The sequence below is a fragment of the Erpetoichthys calabaricus genome, chromosome 8 (assembly GCF_900747795.2).
Source record: "Erpetoichthys calabaricus chromosome 8, fErpCal1.3, whole genome shotgun sequence".
NCBI classification, from domain to species: Eukaryota; Metazoa; Chordata; class Cladistia; order Polypteriformes; family Polypteridae; genus Erpetoichthys; species Erpetoichthys calabaricus.
The window spans coordinates 185395142-185410837 of record NC_041401.2 but is presented as its reverse complement, the minus strand read 5'-3'; the positions used below and the strand labels follow the sequence as shown (position 1 = coordinate 185410837).

General features: G+C 38.8%; 2 protein-coding genes across 3 annotated transcripts in view; one reads left to right on the top strand and one right to left on the bottom strand.

Moving 5' to 3' along the window:
* The window catches only part of LOC114656373 (inactive dipeptidyl peptidase 10-like), a 992193-nt gene extending 978390 nt beyond the window's left edge, over positions 1-13803 (top strand). For both annotated transcript variants that reach the window (XM_051930748.1, XM_051930749.1), the window contains exons 24-26: positions 4123-4195; positions 6935-7008; positions 12930-13803. In XM_051930748.1, coding sequence (XP_051786708.1) covers positions 4123-4195; positions 6935-7008; positions 12930-13064 — 282 coding nt within the window. In that variant the 3' untranslated portion in view covers positions 13065-13803. The remainder of the gene's footprint in view (positions 1-4122; positions 4196-6934; positions 7009-12929) is intronic.
* Positions 1-15696, bottom strand: part of ccdc93 (coiled-coil domain containing 93) — an 876647-nt gene that overhangs the window by 87235 nt on the left and 773716 nt on the right. The window lies entirely within an intron of this gene.

The following is a 15696-nucleotide window of genomic DNA, read 5'->3' as shown; positions in this document are numbered from 1 at the left end:
GGCTTTTTGTAGCCTTCACCTAAACCATGAGACTGAACAATCTTTGTTTTCAGATCTTTGGAGAGTTGCTTTGAGGATCCCATGCTGTCACTCTTTAGAGGAAAGTCAAAGGGAAGGAAGCACAACTTGCAATTGACCACCTTAAATACCCTTATATCTCATGATGGGACACACCTGTCTATGAAGGCTTAACAAGCTCATCACACCAATTTGGTGTTACAAGTAATCAGCACTGAGCAGTGACAGGCATTCAAATCAGCACAATGACAAGGGGACCCACATTTGTGCACAGCCAGTTTTTCATATTTGATTTAATTTCACACAATTAAATACGGCTTCACTAAAAATCTTTGTTCGGAAAACACCGCAGTACTCAGATGTTCCTAGGAAATGAAAGACAGACCACAGTTATCTTTTGTGTTCAAAGGAGAGTCAATTATTATGCAGGCTGAGAGGGGTTCCCAAACTTTTTCATATGACTGTAGGTGACATTGAGCATTGAGACGAGAAAATGAAAATTGAAAATGTACGCTTGGCCTAAGAAACTTCATCTAAGAGACAGTTTCCACATTTTCATTTATTAAATATTTTTTTTAACAATGATCATATTCGAAAAGAACTGTGATAATAGAATACGACTACATACATGAGGAAATTCATTAATCAATTCTTTTTAGGAGTACTTTACAATAATATGTAATTAAAAATGTAGTCCAAATAGCCTCTCGGTGGCTTAAAAGCTTTCCTAGACCGATTCCAATTCAGCTGATGTGAAAACAGCATTGATCGTTGTGCTGTTGTTGGAGGGTCTGTGACTGTTTGTAGTTCAGAATTATTAAACATAACATTCATAAAAGAAGAACCCAAATGAGAGTTAAGATAGAAGTCTAAAGGTAAAATCATTGGCTGCTTTGGACCATGATGGAGAGATGCTAAACTGCAGTATCAGAGAAGTTGCGAATCATTGTAATGTGCAGGGAACAATGCCTTGATGCAAATGTCACTTTCGGATTCCCAGAATCCCTTTCAGTTTCACCGACTCTTTCAATTTCACTGCCTGAAGACAGATTTATCTCATCATCACTGCCGATGAGAGGCATTTCCTATGAGACGCCATTATGAGGCATGGAGAAGATGCATCTGCACCATTGCCCGGTGTAACGCTCGAGCCTGACGCTTATGCCAGACATGCCTGTGTTGTAGCATGAGTAACACTAATACTGTTGGTACTTTTACAGCCCGAATAATCCTGAGGGCTTATGCGAGACTCATCTATATAGTTGCCTGGGTAGCACTAAGGCCTGACGCTAGCGGTAAACACTTATAACGTTGCCTGAATAACACGCGGCTCATATTCTGGTAGCACTTTCACAGCCCGAATAATCCTCGGGGCTTACGCGAGACACATCTATACGATTGCCTGAGTGACGCTTGGGTCTAACGCTAAGGAGGGTTAAGGCAGGCGAGTTCGCAAAATTGACAATGCTTTTCAATATGAGATTTTAAAATTTTAAAACTTTGTACAGCATAGTTTATTTGAGATAACTCAGTTACTATTGAACTGTTGTTTTATCTTGGTAGAGTAATATATATTGCTCTGCTTTCCCCTATTGTATTATTAATATGTAGCCTTTGTCAGAATGCTTAATCTCACAGACTTACCACTGTTTATAAGGTATTATAGTATATAACTTATCCCCACCTTCCCTTCTATATCTATAGGCAATTAGGTGTAGTAAAAAGACAAGCAGGAATTAAGTTACACATAAAACAATGTATTATTGGTAATATTCATAAATAATAACAATATGCAAAGTACATTTGAATATTGGCAACCATACAACCTGATTAAATGGTAATGTGTAGTTTCAGGTGACACACAGACTTGTAGTTATTTAAAATGTCTCGAGTTGAAAGCATCATTCAGCTTTCTTCAGAACAGGTCGTATGCCTGTTCCAATATGGCTGCTAAACTGTGGTCTCCATCGTGTTGTCCTTTCAGTTCATGGTGTGATGGTCTTCATCAGTTGTTGGTTAGTAAGAGAGAGAGAGAATGTGGTTGAGCAAGCAGATTTATAGATTCTCTGTCCAACCCCTAGAGCCAATAGGACATCATAGTACTTAAAGGCCTCTGAGACAAGCCAATTCCAAACAAGCATACCTCAGACCAATGGGGGAATAGAACATCTTAATACCTGCCATCCCCCAAAACCATTTGTTGAGCTAAAGTTTCCTTGCATGGGTGGAAAGACTTTAGCAGAGAAACACTCGCCAAACTGGTTTAAAGCACACCCCCCAAATCCTGTCGTAAAATTCAAAAAGACTCAGTCGTAAACGGGGGGCAAACACGAATGCCTCTCACCAAAGTAACACTAAATTACATTGCTTTGCCTAAATTACAAATAAAGACACACAAAATATTTATCAAGTTATATGCAAAATCTCACATCACAACAACTGTCCAGGAAGTAAGTTTGCCAAATCTGAACAAAATCGTTCTACTAGGACCCGACTTGCTTAATACAGCCAGACAGATACGGGAAATTGCATATATACGCAAACGTACCTAAAAAGTAAAACTATAATGTATGTGTTAATCAGATATTTATTAAAATCCTCACTGTATTCCAACAGGTGAGAGTTACTAAGTAGCATAGCATGCACATCTTTAGGACAGTCAACCATATGCAGAGGAAACTAATGCAGATATGGAGCTGATTAGGCCAGTGATCACCAGACCTGAATGTGAACCTTTACCTCTGACACTGTGAGGCCACATCTCTAACCACTAGGCCACCCTGTGTTATAGATAGATAGATAGATAGATAGATAGATAGATAGATAGATAGATAGATAGATAGATAGATAGATAGATAGATAGATAGATAGATAGATAGATAGATAGATAGATAGATAGATAGATAGATAGATAGATAGATAGATAGATATGAAAGGCACTATATAATAGAGATAGATAGATGTGAAAGGCACTATATACAGACAGACAGACAGATATGAAAGGCACTATATAATAGATAGATGTGAAAGGCACAATAGATAGATAGATAGATAGATAGATAGATAGATAGATAGATAGATAGATAGATAGATAGATAGATAGATAGATAGATAGATAGATAGATGTGAAAGGCACTATATACAGATAGATAGATAGATATTAATTTTGGTGTAGTTGGCAGGATAGATAGATAGATAGATAGATAGATAGATAGATAGATAGATAGATAGATAGATAGATAGATAGATAGATAGATGTGAAAGGCACTATATACAGATAGATAGATAGATATTAATTTTGGTGTAGTTGGCAGGATAGATAGATAGATAGATAGATAGATAGATAGATAGATAGATAGATAGATAGATAGATAGATAGATAGATAGATAGATAGATAGATAGATAGATAGATAGATAGATATGAAAGGCACTATATAACAGGTGCAGCAGCAGTATGCTCACCACTCATTAGCTATTAGGTGGTGAAGTGGTTGGGGTGATAGCTATTTACAGGTAGGGGAAGATTAGGGGGCCAGAATGACTAGGCCATGGAGGGCAATTTAGCCTGGACATCAACATACACCCTACTGTGTACTAAGGGTTCACAGGTATCTTTCATGACCAGAAAGAGTCAGGACCTTGATCGCACCCTTTTTATAGCACTGTGTCCCCATCATTGCACTGGGGAATTGGGATCCACATTCAGACCAAAGGGTAAGCACTCCCTGCTGGCATCACCAACACGTCTTCCAGGTGCAACCCAAGCTTTTCCTAGATGGTCTCCCATCCAAATACTAGCCGTGCCCGAAAATACTTAGCTTTAGATGGATAACATCTTTCGAAGTGCATGTGGTATGTCGGCCAGGGAAGGCCACCAAGCCAGAGAGACTGACCTACATGCTAGTAGTACAAAGATAGTAAATATTAGATTTAGTATAGCTGGCAGGATAAACAGCACTTTATTTGTCCCCATGGGAAATTAATTATTTAACAGCATTCAACAGGAAAATATTCTCTAAAAGACATTACTTTGTATCTCTTTCGAGTGTGATAAGTGTACTACTATCTCCATTTGCCTTATATTATCACATTTTTTATGATAGGTTTCCAGTGTGCTACACAATATTCAAGAGTTAAAAGAGCAGAATGTGATGTTAATACATGGAACGTCAGATGGTAAGTGTTTGAAAAAAGCTTCTCTAATATGTTTGACACATTTTGTGGTCTTTATTTTGTGCATCTGTGTGATCAACACGGCCCTGATCAAAATGCGAATGGTTTGTAGATATTTATATTGTTTTATTTATTTATTTTGTATTTACTGTCATACCCTTCTAAGATGAAACTGAAATCTAAGTAATCGACGTAGACCTCAACATTAACATTTTCAGTACACCACCCATTGGAATGTATTTTTTAATACATGTAGTAACAAAACACATTGAATGTGTCATTCCAACAGATGGTGCATCACAAACATTTGCAGTAGTACATTTTATTACTACAAATGTGTGTGATGCATCATCTGTTGGAATGCCAACTGCAAGGCATATGTCTCTGTTAAATGTCATTTGGTATTGGATTCATAAAGGCAGTGTTAGTATTTGGGACATGCTATCCACTGGAATGCCCAAAAACAGTACATTTAATTACTGCAAATGTTGTACCATGTGTTTGAAATGAAAAGTGCATATGTCTCTGTTATATGCCATTTGGTGTGGGATTCATAAAAGCAGTGTTAATATTTGTGATGCGCTATCCGTTGGAATGATAATAGCAACGCATTTTATTACTACAAATGTTTTTGATGCGCCGCCCATCGGAATTAAAAAAGCAATGCATTTTATTACTACAAAATGCAAACATTACAAAAATGTGCCATCTGCTGAAAATGATAAATGCAATGCATATGTCCCTGTTATTTATCATTTGGTGTGGGATACATTAAAGCAGTGTTTAAGTTTATAATGTGCCATCTAATAGAATGACAAATACAATGCATCTTATTACTCCAAATGTTTGTGATGTACCATCTGTTGGAATGACAAATGCAATGACGTGCCCTGTGTTGGAATGACAAATGCAATGCATATGTCTTTGTTATATGCTATTGGTGTGGGATTCATAAAAGCAGTGATAATGTTTGTGATGTGCCCTGTTATGGAATGACAAATGCAATGTATATGTTCTTATTATATGCTATTTGTTGTGCGATTCATAAAAGCAGTGGTAATGTTTGTGATTGGCCCTGTTATGGAATGACAAATGCAATGCATGTGTCTTTGTTATATGCTATTTGGTATGGGATTCATAAAAGCAGTGGTAATGTTTGTGATGTGCCCTGGGTTGGAATTACAAATGAAATGCATATGTCTTTGTTAAATGCTATTTGTTGTGCGATTCATGAAAGCAGTGGTAATGTTTGTGATGTGCCCTGTGTTGGAATGACAAATGCAATGCATATGCCTTTGTTATATGCTATTTGTTGTGCGATTCATGAAAGCAGTGGTAATGTTTGTGATATGCCCTGTTCTGGAATGACAAATGCAATGCATATGTCTTTGTTATATGCTATTTGTTGTGCGATTCATGAAAGCAGTGGTAATGTTTGTGATGTGCCCTGTGTTGGAATGACAAATGCAATGCATATGCCTTTGTTATATGCTATTTGGTGTGGGATTCATAAAAGCAGTGGTAATGTTTGTGATTGGCCCTGCTATGGAATGACAAATGCAATGCATATGTCTTTGTTATGTGCTATTTGGTTTGAGATGCATAAAAGCAGTGGTAATGTTTGTGATGTGCCCTGTGTTGGAATCACAACTGCAATGCATATGTCTTTGTTATGTGCTATTTGGTATGGGATTCATAAAAGCAGTGGTAATGTTTGTGATGTGCCCTGTGTTGGAGTGACAAATGCAATGCATATGTCTTTGTTATGTGCTATTTGGTTTGAGATGCATAAAAGCAGTGGTAATGTTTGTGATGTGCCCTGTGTTGGAATCACAACTGCAATGCATATGTCTTTGTTATATGCTATTTGGTATGGGATTCATAAAAGCAGTGGTAATGTTTGTGATGTGCCCTGTGTTGGAGTGACAAATATAATGCACATGTCTCTTCTAGGTGCTGTTTGGTATGGAATTCATAAAAAGAGTGTCAATGATTGTGATGTCCCATCTGTTGGAATGGCAAAAGCAATGTATTTTGTTACTGCAAATGTTTGTGATGCACCATTTGTTGTAATGACAAATTTGAAGCATATATCTCAGTTATACACCATTTGCTCTGGGATTCATAAAAGCAGTGTTAGTGCTTATGATGCACTATCTATTGAAAGTACAAATGCAATGCATTTTATTACTCCAAATGTTAATGATGCACCATCTGTTGGAATATCAGAGCCAAAGCAACCAGGTAGTTGCCCAAACACTTGTTCTTTAATAAAGGTGGAATTTTATTTCCCAAGAAAAAAAAAACGCATATCTTAAGTTAAAAAAAAAGAATCTCCAAAATATAATTAACAAACAAACCGTGCTAATGCTGCTTTTATCGGTCAAAGCAGTGTAAGTCAAATCTGAAATATCAAAGGTTGAAGAGGCACAGGGAAAATGTTAATAAGATCACCTTCACAGGAAATATTTTGTAAATGTAATAAGCTGTGAACAATATGAAACTGTAAATATCTAATTACAATGTTGTGGGGGGAAAAAAAAGCTGCACACCTATTACAGTAACCCGTACTCTCCGTTCCAGCTGACTGGTCTTTATTTGACCTTTCCAGGCGCCCATCAGGCGCGAACACAAAGCAAGGCAGCATGACCACATTTGGTGTTTGTAACCATTCATTAAAATAAACAACAAAAAAAAAAAGAATTACACATTGTGTTTATTGTACTTTTTTTTTTCTTCCAGCAAATGTTCATTTTCAGCACTCAGCAGAACTGATTAAACATCTAATAAAAACTAAAGCAAACTACACTATGCAGGTAAGTGTCTGTGTACAAATTGTGAATACAGAGTGAATATTAAATGAGCAAATATCTTTAGTATGAAGAAAGAAACAAAAAAAAGGGGAGTGCAGCCTGTGAGATCGAGAGCCCAATTGTGTGGTGAGAATTGAGCTGACTATGTGTACACCACGGAATAGGAGATCATTTGTTATCATCATTAATGTGTATACAGAACTGCAGTGGCCTTAATGGAGCTCACTTACACTGCTCTTCCATTCGCATAATCATCCATCTGTCTGTGTTTCAGGTTATTTTAGATTCTGCATGCATATCAACTTCTTTCATTTCAATATCTAGGGTGTATAGCCTCAGATAAATCCATTTTGATGTGGGCATTTTGAGTATGGGAAAGGCGCTATATAAATAAAATGTCTCTCTATTATAATAAAAAAATCTCGGGAAGAAAGACGAGACGTGACTTTCTCAGAGAGACACTTTCACGTCCCGCGAGATGAGACTTTGTGCCAAGAGATTTAATCACGCCCGGGGATGGAAATAAACAGTAGATGACAAAGTGGAACGTCGTAAAGAATTCATAAACGTTGGCGTGATACACATGCAGAGCAGGTTAGAGATAATGGAAGTATGAAAAAAATCGAAAGTCTCTAAAAAATGATAGTAAAGATCGCATTAGCGCAAACAAATGGAAATTATTACTCGGTGAAATAACGGAACAACGAAAAGAGATCGAATATATTATTCGGATTTAAACTTTAAGTCGGAGACTTGCAGATGCTCTAATTTGTGTTGTCATCAGGGAAAAGTAGTGAAGAGGCGTATCCGCGAGAATTAAAAGATTGGTTGTTTGGTGAAAGTGAAATCCTGCGAGAGAAAATTTCAAGCCCCGCGAGACAAGAGTTTATGCAAAGAGATTTGGAAAAGCCCCGCCCACATCTAAAACATTTACAACCACGCCCACGGTTCAATCATCTCTCATTTGTGTGAATGCTATTGTCAGACACAGTTCACATAGAGAGAAAGAAACGATATTCATTCACAGGCAGTTATATGTTGCGTTGTCACGATGTAATTCCAAACACAGCATCAAAATAAAATGCGATATTGACAAAAAAGGTAAAAGCGAAAAGAGATGGAATATATGGACATAGGTGATATAACAGGAGTATGCAGATATTGTTCAGATTTAAACTTTATAATCAGAGACTTGTAGATCGTCTAATTCGTGTTGCCATCAGGGAAAAGTAGTGAAGAGGCGTATCCGCGAGAATTAAAACTTCAGTTGTTTGGTGAAAGTGAAATCCACATACGCGAGCAGCAGAAACACAAAGATGCTGGTGTATAGTGCAGGCAGGGGGGTTGGCGAGTGAAGCAAGCAGGGGGCAAAGCCCCCTAGTATTATTATTATTTTCATATCTGAAGGACATATCCTATTTGTACTCTATGCTGTTCACATTTTCTCCCACATCCCAAAGACATCAAAGTTAGGTTGATTGAAAGCTCAAAATTAGAACTATATGAGTGAATGTGTGCAGCAGCATGTTCTGTGATGGGTTGGAGTCTCCTCCAGGGTTGGTTTTCTTCACATAAAGCACCATGGACACATGGAATAAATTACCAAGCAGTGTGGTGAACCTTGAAATCTACAAAGCACTATGGATACAGGGAATAAATGACTAAGTAGTGTGGTGGACCTTGAAATATGGAAGAAGATGATCTTCTGTGGCAATCTTCTTCAATCCCTAATGATCTTCTTCAATCCCTATTGAGAGCAGCCGAAAGAAGAACAAGAAGTGGTGGACCATGAAATCTACAAAGCACTGTGGATACATGGAATTAATGACCAAGTAGTGGACACATGAAACAAATTTCCAAGCAGAATGATAGAGAGCAGAATTGTATGGACCTTCAAATCTACAACACGCCATGAACACATGGAATAAATTACTGTGTGGTGGAGAGCAGGACTTTAAGGACTTTCAAATTTATAAAGAACCAGGGGCACATGGAATAAATGACCAAGCAGTGTGGTGATATATACAGTTAGGTCCATAAATATTTGGACAGAGACAACTTTTTTCTAATTTTGGTTCTGTACATCACCACAATGAATTTTAAATGAAACAACTCAGATGCAGTTGAAGTGCAGACTTTCAGCTTTAATTCAGTGCGGTGAACAAAACGATTGCATAAAAATGTGAGGCAACTAAAGCATTTTTGAACACAATCCCTTCATTTCAGGGGCTCAAAAGTAATTGGACAATTGACTCTTTGGCTATTTCATGGGAAGGTGTGGTCAAGTCCGTCGTTATGTCCTTATCAATTAAGCAGATAAAAGGCCTGGAGTTGATTTGAGGTGTGGTGCTTGCATGTGGAAGATTTTGAGGTGAACAGACAACATGCGGTCAAAGGAGCTCTCCATGCAGGTGAAAGAAGCCATCCTTAAGCTGCGAAAACAGAAAAAACCCATCCGAGAAATTGCTACAATATTACGAGTGGCAAAATCTACAGTTTGGTACATCCTGAGAAAGAAAGCAAGCACTGGTGAACTCGGCAACGCAAAAAGACCTGGACGTCCACGGAAGACAACAGTGGTGGATGATTGCAGAATCATTTCCATGGTGAAGAGAAACCCCTTCACAACAGCCAACCAAGTGAACAACACTCTCCAGGGGGTAGGCGTATCGATATCCAAGTCTGCCATAAAGAGAAGACTGCATGAAAATAAATCCAGAGGGTGCACTGCGAGGTGCAAGCCACTCATAAGCCTAAAGAATAGAAAGGCTAGATTGGACTTTGCTAAAGAACATCTAAAAAAGCCAGCACAGTTCTGGAAAAACATTCTTTGGACAGATGAGACCAAGATCAACCTCTACCAGAATGATGGCAAGGAAAAAGTATGGAGAAGGCATGGAACAGCTCATTATCCAAAGCATACCACATCACCTGTAAAACACAGTGGAGGCAGTGTGATGGCTTGGGCGTGCATGGCTGCCAGTGGCACTGGGTCACTAGTGTTTATTGATGATGTGACAAAGGACAGAAGCAGCCAAATGAATTCTGAGGTGTTCAGAGACATACTGTCTGCTCAAATCAGCTAAATACAGTCAAATTGATTCATGATACAGATGGACAATGACCCAAAACATACAGCCAAAGCAACCCAGGAGTTTATTAAAGCAAAGAAGTGGAAAATTCTTGAATGTCCAAGTCAGTCGCCTGATCTTAACCCAATTGCTCAGGCATTTCACTTGTTGAAGACTAAACTTCAGACAGAAAGGCCCACAAACAAACAGCAACTGAAAGCCGCTGCAGTAAAGGCCTGGCAGAGCATTAAAAAGGAGGAAACCCAACATCTGGTGATGTCCAGGAGTTCAAGACTTCAGGCTGTCATTGCCAGCAAAGGGTTTTCAACCAAGTATTAGAAATGAACATTTGATTTCCAGTTATTTAATTTGTCCAATTACTTTTGAGCCCCTGAAATGAAGAAGGGATTGTGTTCAAAAAATGCTTTAGTTGCCTCCCATTTTTATGCAATCGTTTTGTTCACCCCACTGAATTAAAGCTGAAAGTCTGCACTTCAACTGCATCTGAGTTGTTTCATTTAAAATTCATTGTGGTAATGTACAGAACCAAAATGAGAAAAAAGTTGTCTCTGTCCAAATATTTATGGACCTAACTGTATATATAATCACTCAGTGGTGTCTTTGGGATAGTGGTGAATTGTGTGCACATGTATAGTGTTGAGTATTTGTCGGCCCTTGTGTGTGTATGTATAGATTTATCCATTGGCAATATATCTGCACTTGATTTTACTTTGCTGACTTGTAGTGCCTGTTATTTCGTCGTTTGGAGACAATGGACTGTTTGTAAGGAGTACGGCTTGTTATTAGCTTGAGAATCCTCAGGTTAGCCAAGGCAATAGTCTTGGTAGTGGAGTTGCCGGTCTGGGTAAAGAGGTCGGCTGTTACAAGTAAATAATCAATTAATTAACCAGAACACCTGCCAAAGCAGAATGAAAATTAGGTTGAAAAATACCGTTAACGATTTATAAAAACGACATATTCCCCATATACAGTTTATTTCTGTATAGCCCAAAATCACACAGGAAGTGCCGCAATGGGCTTTAACAGGCCCTGCCTCTTGACAGCCCCCCAGCCTTGACTCTCTAAGAAGACAAGGAAAAACTCCCAAAAAAAACTAGTAGGGAAAAATAGAAGAAACCTTGGGAAAGGCAGTTCAAAGAGAGACCCCTTTTCAGGTAGGTTGGGCGTGCAGTGGGTGTCAAAAGAAGGGGGTCAATACAATACAATACACAGAACAGAACAAATCCTCAATAACAAATAAAAAATAAAAATTTCTTAGAAGTACGGAGCAGAATTTAACAGTAGATGATATCACATAATAAGATTTGGATAATTTAGACTCCTGAAGACCTTAGCCATTAAGCTGCCTCCCCCATTTGGCCATTCCACGGCTGCGTCAGTGCTGGGCCAGCCAATCTGCTGAAAAGACCCCTCTTTCTCACGATTCCTGTGATCCTCCATCAGAGTTGACTTTACCTTAGGCAGGTAAAACAACTTGGCAGGTGGGCCGTGGCACCAAGTGCCACATTTGAGTACCGAGAAGAGAAACAGAATAGGTGAGGGTTAGTATCCAATTCTAACTATCATGTTACTTATGTTTTAGTGCTAATGACTAACAACAGAGATACAGTCTGTACAGTTAATCAGCAGCTCTAGTCAGGGTGTGCTAAACTGAAGTAGTGAGTCTTCAGCCGGGATTTAAAAGCTGAGACTGAAGGGGCATCTCTTATAGTAGCAGGCAGACCAGTCCACAGTTTAGGGGCCCATATAACTGCTTATTACATTTTAATAAAAATCTACCAAACTTAGTTTGTAATTTCTACATTGACTCCAAAACAAAGAAACTGTGAAATAATCACTCACTGAATTAGGCTAAGAGTCCAATGAAAAATAGAAGATGGTTGGAACAAAAACCTGCAGCCACAGGGGGTCCCCAGGACCGAGTTTGGGAACCATTGATCTAGGTGGTCTCCCATCCCATCCAAATACTGGCCGGGCCTAAACGTGCTTAGTTTCAGGTAGATGATGTCTTCTGAGGTGCATCCCACCCCACTTCTCTAAATGAGATGTGTTCGTTCAGGGTGCAAGACCAAAAGCAACAACATCCGCTGGATGGATAGTTTGTTCTCCTCTCGGCACAGCATCTATTAATAATGCATATTTGGTTAGGACTGACATCTTTGTTTTTCTGCAGTGTGCTGGCGCCCTGCCTGGGGTTTGTTTCCTGCCTTGTGCCCTGTGTTGGCTGGGATTGGCTCCAGCAGACCCCCGTGACCCTGTGTTAGCATATAGCGGGTTGGACGATGACTGACTGACTGACATATATTATTATATATTAAGTAATGTAGTATTGTAAGGGCGGCATGGTGGCACAGTGGGTAGCACTGCTGCCTCGCAGTTAGGAGACCTGGCTTCGCTTCCCGGGTCCTCTCTGCGTGGAGTTTGCATGTTCTCCCCGTGTCTGCGTGGGTTTCCTCCCACAGTCCAAAGACATGCAGGTTAGGTGGATTGGCGATTCTAAATTGTCCGCTTGGTGTGTGGGTGGGTGTGCCCCCTGTGGTGGGCTGGTGCCCTGCCCGGGGTTTGTTTCCTGCCTTGCGCCCTGTGTTGGCTGGGATTGGCTCCAGCAGACCCCCGTGACCCTATAGTTAGGATATAGCAGGTTGGATAATGGATGGATGGAGCTTTGTTTTTTGAACTGATTGGACAACGCCTTGTGGTACACATGAGGTATGTGTAATTTACATTTTTTAATTTTGTATAATCCTATGCCATACTTATGTGCCATATAAGAAAGAATGAGTTTCCATTGTTTTAATCATCTATTTTTATTTTATTTTTTTTCCTCGACAGATCTACCCAGATGAAGGACATTTTGTGTCAGATAAAAGCAGACAGCACCTGTATGGCACACTCATCACCGTCTTTAGAGAGTGTCTAAGAGAAGACACATTATTATTACCAGAGGAGCCAGAAGAGGATGAATAGGTCAACAGGCCACTGGAAGGACTTTATAATTTATTTCTGTAATGACTACTGGAGCCTTGAAGGCTCTGAAGTAAGCATTAGCTAGAAATGACTGAGAGAGTGCAGATGCTCCAGAGGCTCAAGGGCAGATAAAGGATTTCTATCAGTGGAACGGCACAGTTAGACATACTGGGCCAACAGTCCGCATTTAACATATCAGGCCCCAACTTCTCTTCGATTTAGGAATCTCTTTCGGAAGGGCACAGGTCTGCTTCATCTTCCAAAGAGAGAATTTAGTTTTTACATCCATAGTTACGTGCATGATTATTTGGTTTAGCGTCACCGATTTTTCTTTTCTTTTCTTTTTGTTTTTTGGTTTTTCATGTAAATATTTCTGGTAGCAGCGGTCCCACACGTTTCACTGTCTGTCTGTATGGTTTCTTCCCCTTTGTAAAGCTACAACGATGTAGAAACAAGTGCAATTCCTTCACTCTTTCACTTATCAAGCAATCCTGTGGAGTGCATAGAGAAAACATACGAAAACGAAACAAAAAAAAATGTATTTAAATAGCACCCAATCCAAAAATTCTTACTCTCGACTCTCAAAAATGCTTTGATTTTTTTTTTTTAAAAGATGTATTTTGTAATGCTTGTCCTCTCCTTTTTTCCTTTCTGTTTATAGAATTTTTTTTTTTTGTTATTGTTATTTCTTGATAATTAACTGGAGAAAAAAAAATAAATCTTACTTCAATACTTTAAACTTTTGTTTGCAATGTGAAGAGTGGATTTATGGGCTGCTGTCATCTGGTATTGGCATCACGGCATCCCACCTGGTATTCCCCTCAAGGTTATTGTGATTCGGAAAAGATGAGCAACTTTATCTCCTTAATTAAAGAAACCTTTCCTATACTTCAGTTTGGGTTAGGGTTGGGGTTGTTTCGGTCAGTCGGTGGGTTTGGAGGTGGCACTGGACCAGCTGTAACAGACTACCATTTTAAGGGTACAAGTACTATCAGTCAGTCAGTCATTTTCTGACCCATTTAATAATTATAATAAGAATTCCCAAATAATAATAATAAAAAAAATTGTGAATTTCCCCTTGGGATTAATAATCTATCTATCTATCTATCTATCTATCTATCTATCTATCTATCTATCTATCTATCTATCTATCTATCTATCTATCTATCTATCTATCTATCTATCTATCTATCTATCTATCTATCTAATCCTGCCAACTACGCTAAAATTATCTATCTATCTATCTATCTATCTATCTATCTATCTATCTATCTATCTATCTATCTATCTATCTATCTATCTATCTATCTATCTATCTATCTATCTTATCCTGCCAACTATGCTAAAATTATTATCTATCTATCTATCTATCTTATCCTGCCAACTACGCTAAAATTATTATCTATCTATCTATCTTATCCTGCCAACTACGCTAAAATTATTATCTATCTATCTATCTATCTATCTATCTATCTATCTATCTATCTATCTATCTATCTATCTATCTATCTATCTATCTATCTATCTATCTATCTATCTATCTATCTATCTATCTATCTAATCCTGCCAACTACGCTAAAATTATCTATCATCTATCTATCTATCTATCTATCTATCTATCTATCTATCTATCTATCTATCTATCTATCTATCTATCTATCTATCTATCTATCTATCTGTCTAATTCTTTACAATGATTTGCTTATGGCAGCAGACTCTGGACAAACCAGCATATTAATTCTGTTAGACCTCAGTGCAGCATTTGACACTCAGGTCAGACATGACATCCTACTGTCCAGAATGGAGAACATGCTGGGTATCTCTGGCACTGCCCTCCAGTGGTTCAAGTCCTATCTGACTGATAGGGAAGAGTTTGTTAGTCTTGGCAACAGCAGATCCAGCTCAGCGCTGGTCACACAAGGAGTCCCTCAGGGCTCTGTTCTCGGTCCTCTGCTTTTCTGTATTTACATGCTTCCCCTTAGCCATATCATTCTTAGCTATGGACTGGGTTATCATTTTTATGCAGATGATACTCAGCTCTACTTCAGTGTTAAAAGTGGAACTTCATCAGAGCTTTCTCAGCTCACAACCTGCCTCAGTGAAATGAATACCTGGATGGAGCAGAACTCTTTAAAACTAAATTGCAACAAAACTGAACTCCTGCAAATTGGGACTAAAGTGCAACTTAATAAAATGAGCTCCTTCCCAGTCTATCTTGGCGGTGATCTCATCAGACCTGCCTCTACTGCAAAGAATCTTGGTGTCATTTTTGATTCCTCCCTCTCTTATTCCGCCCACATAAATCACATTAAGAAACTTTCTTACTTTCACCTCCATAACATATCCCGTGTTCACTCCTTCCTCTCCTTTTCTAATGCTGAGAAACTTGTCCATGCTTTTATTACATCCCACATTGATTATTGTAACTCGCTGCTGGCAGGTGCCCCTTCTAATCTTATATCACAGCTCCAGCTTATTCAAAACTCAGCTGCAAGAGTCCTTACTCGAACCAGCCACAGCAGCGAGCACATCACACCATCCTGCTCCGCCTTCACTGGCTCCCTGTGTCTTACAGAATCGAATATAAAATCCTACTAATAACCTACAAAGCCTTTAATAACCTTGCGCCAAA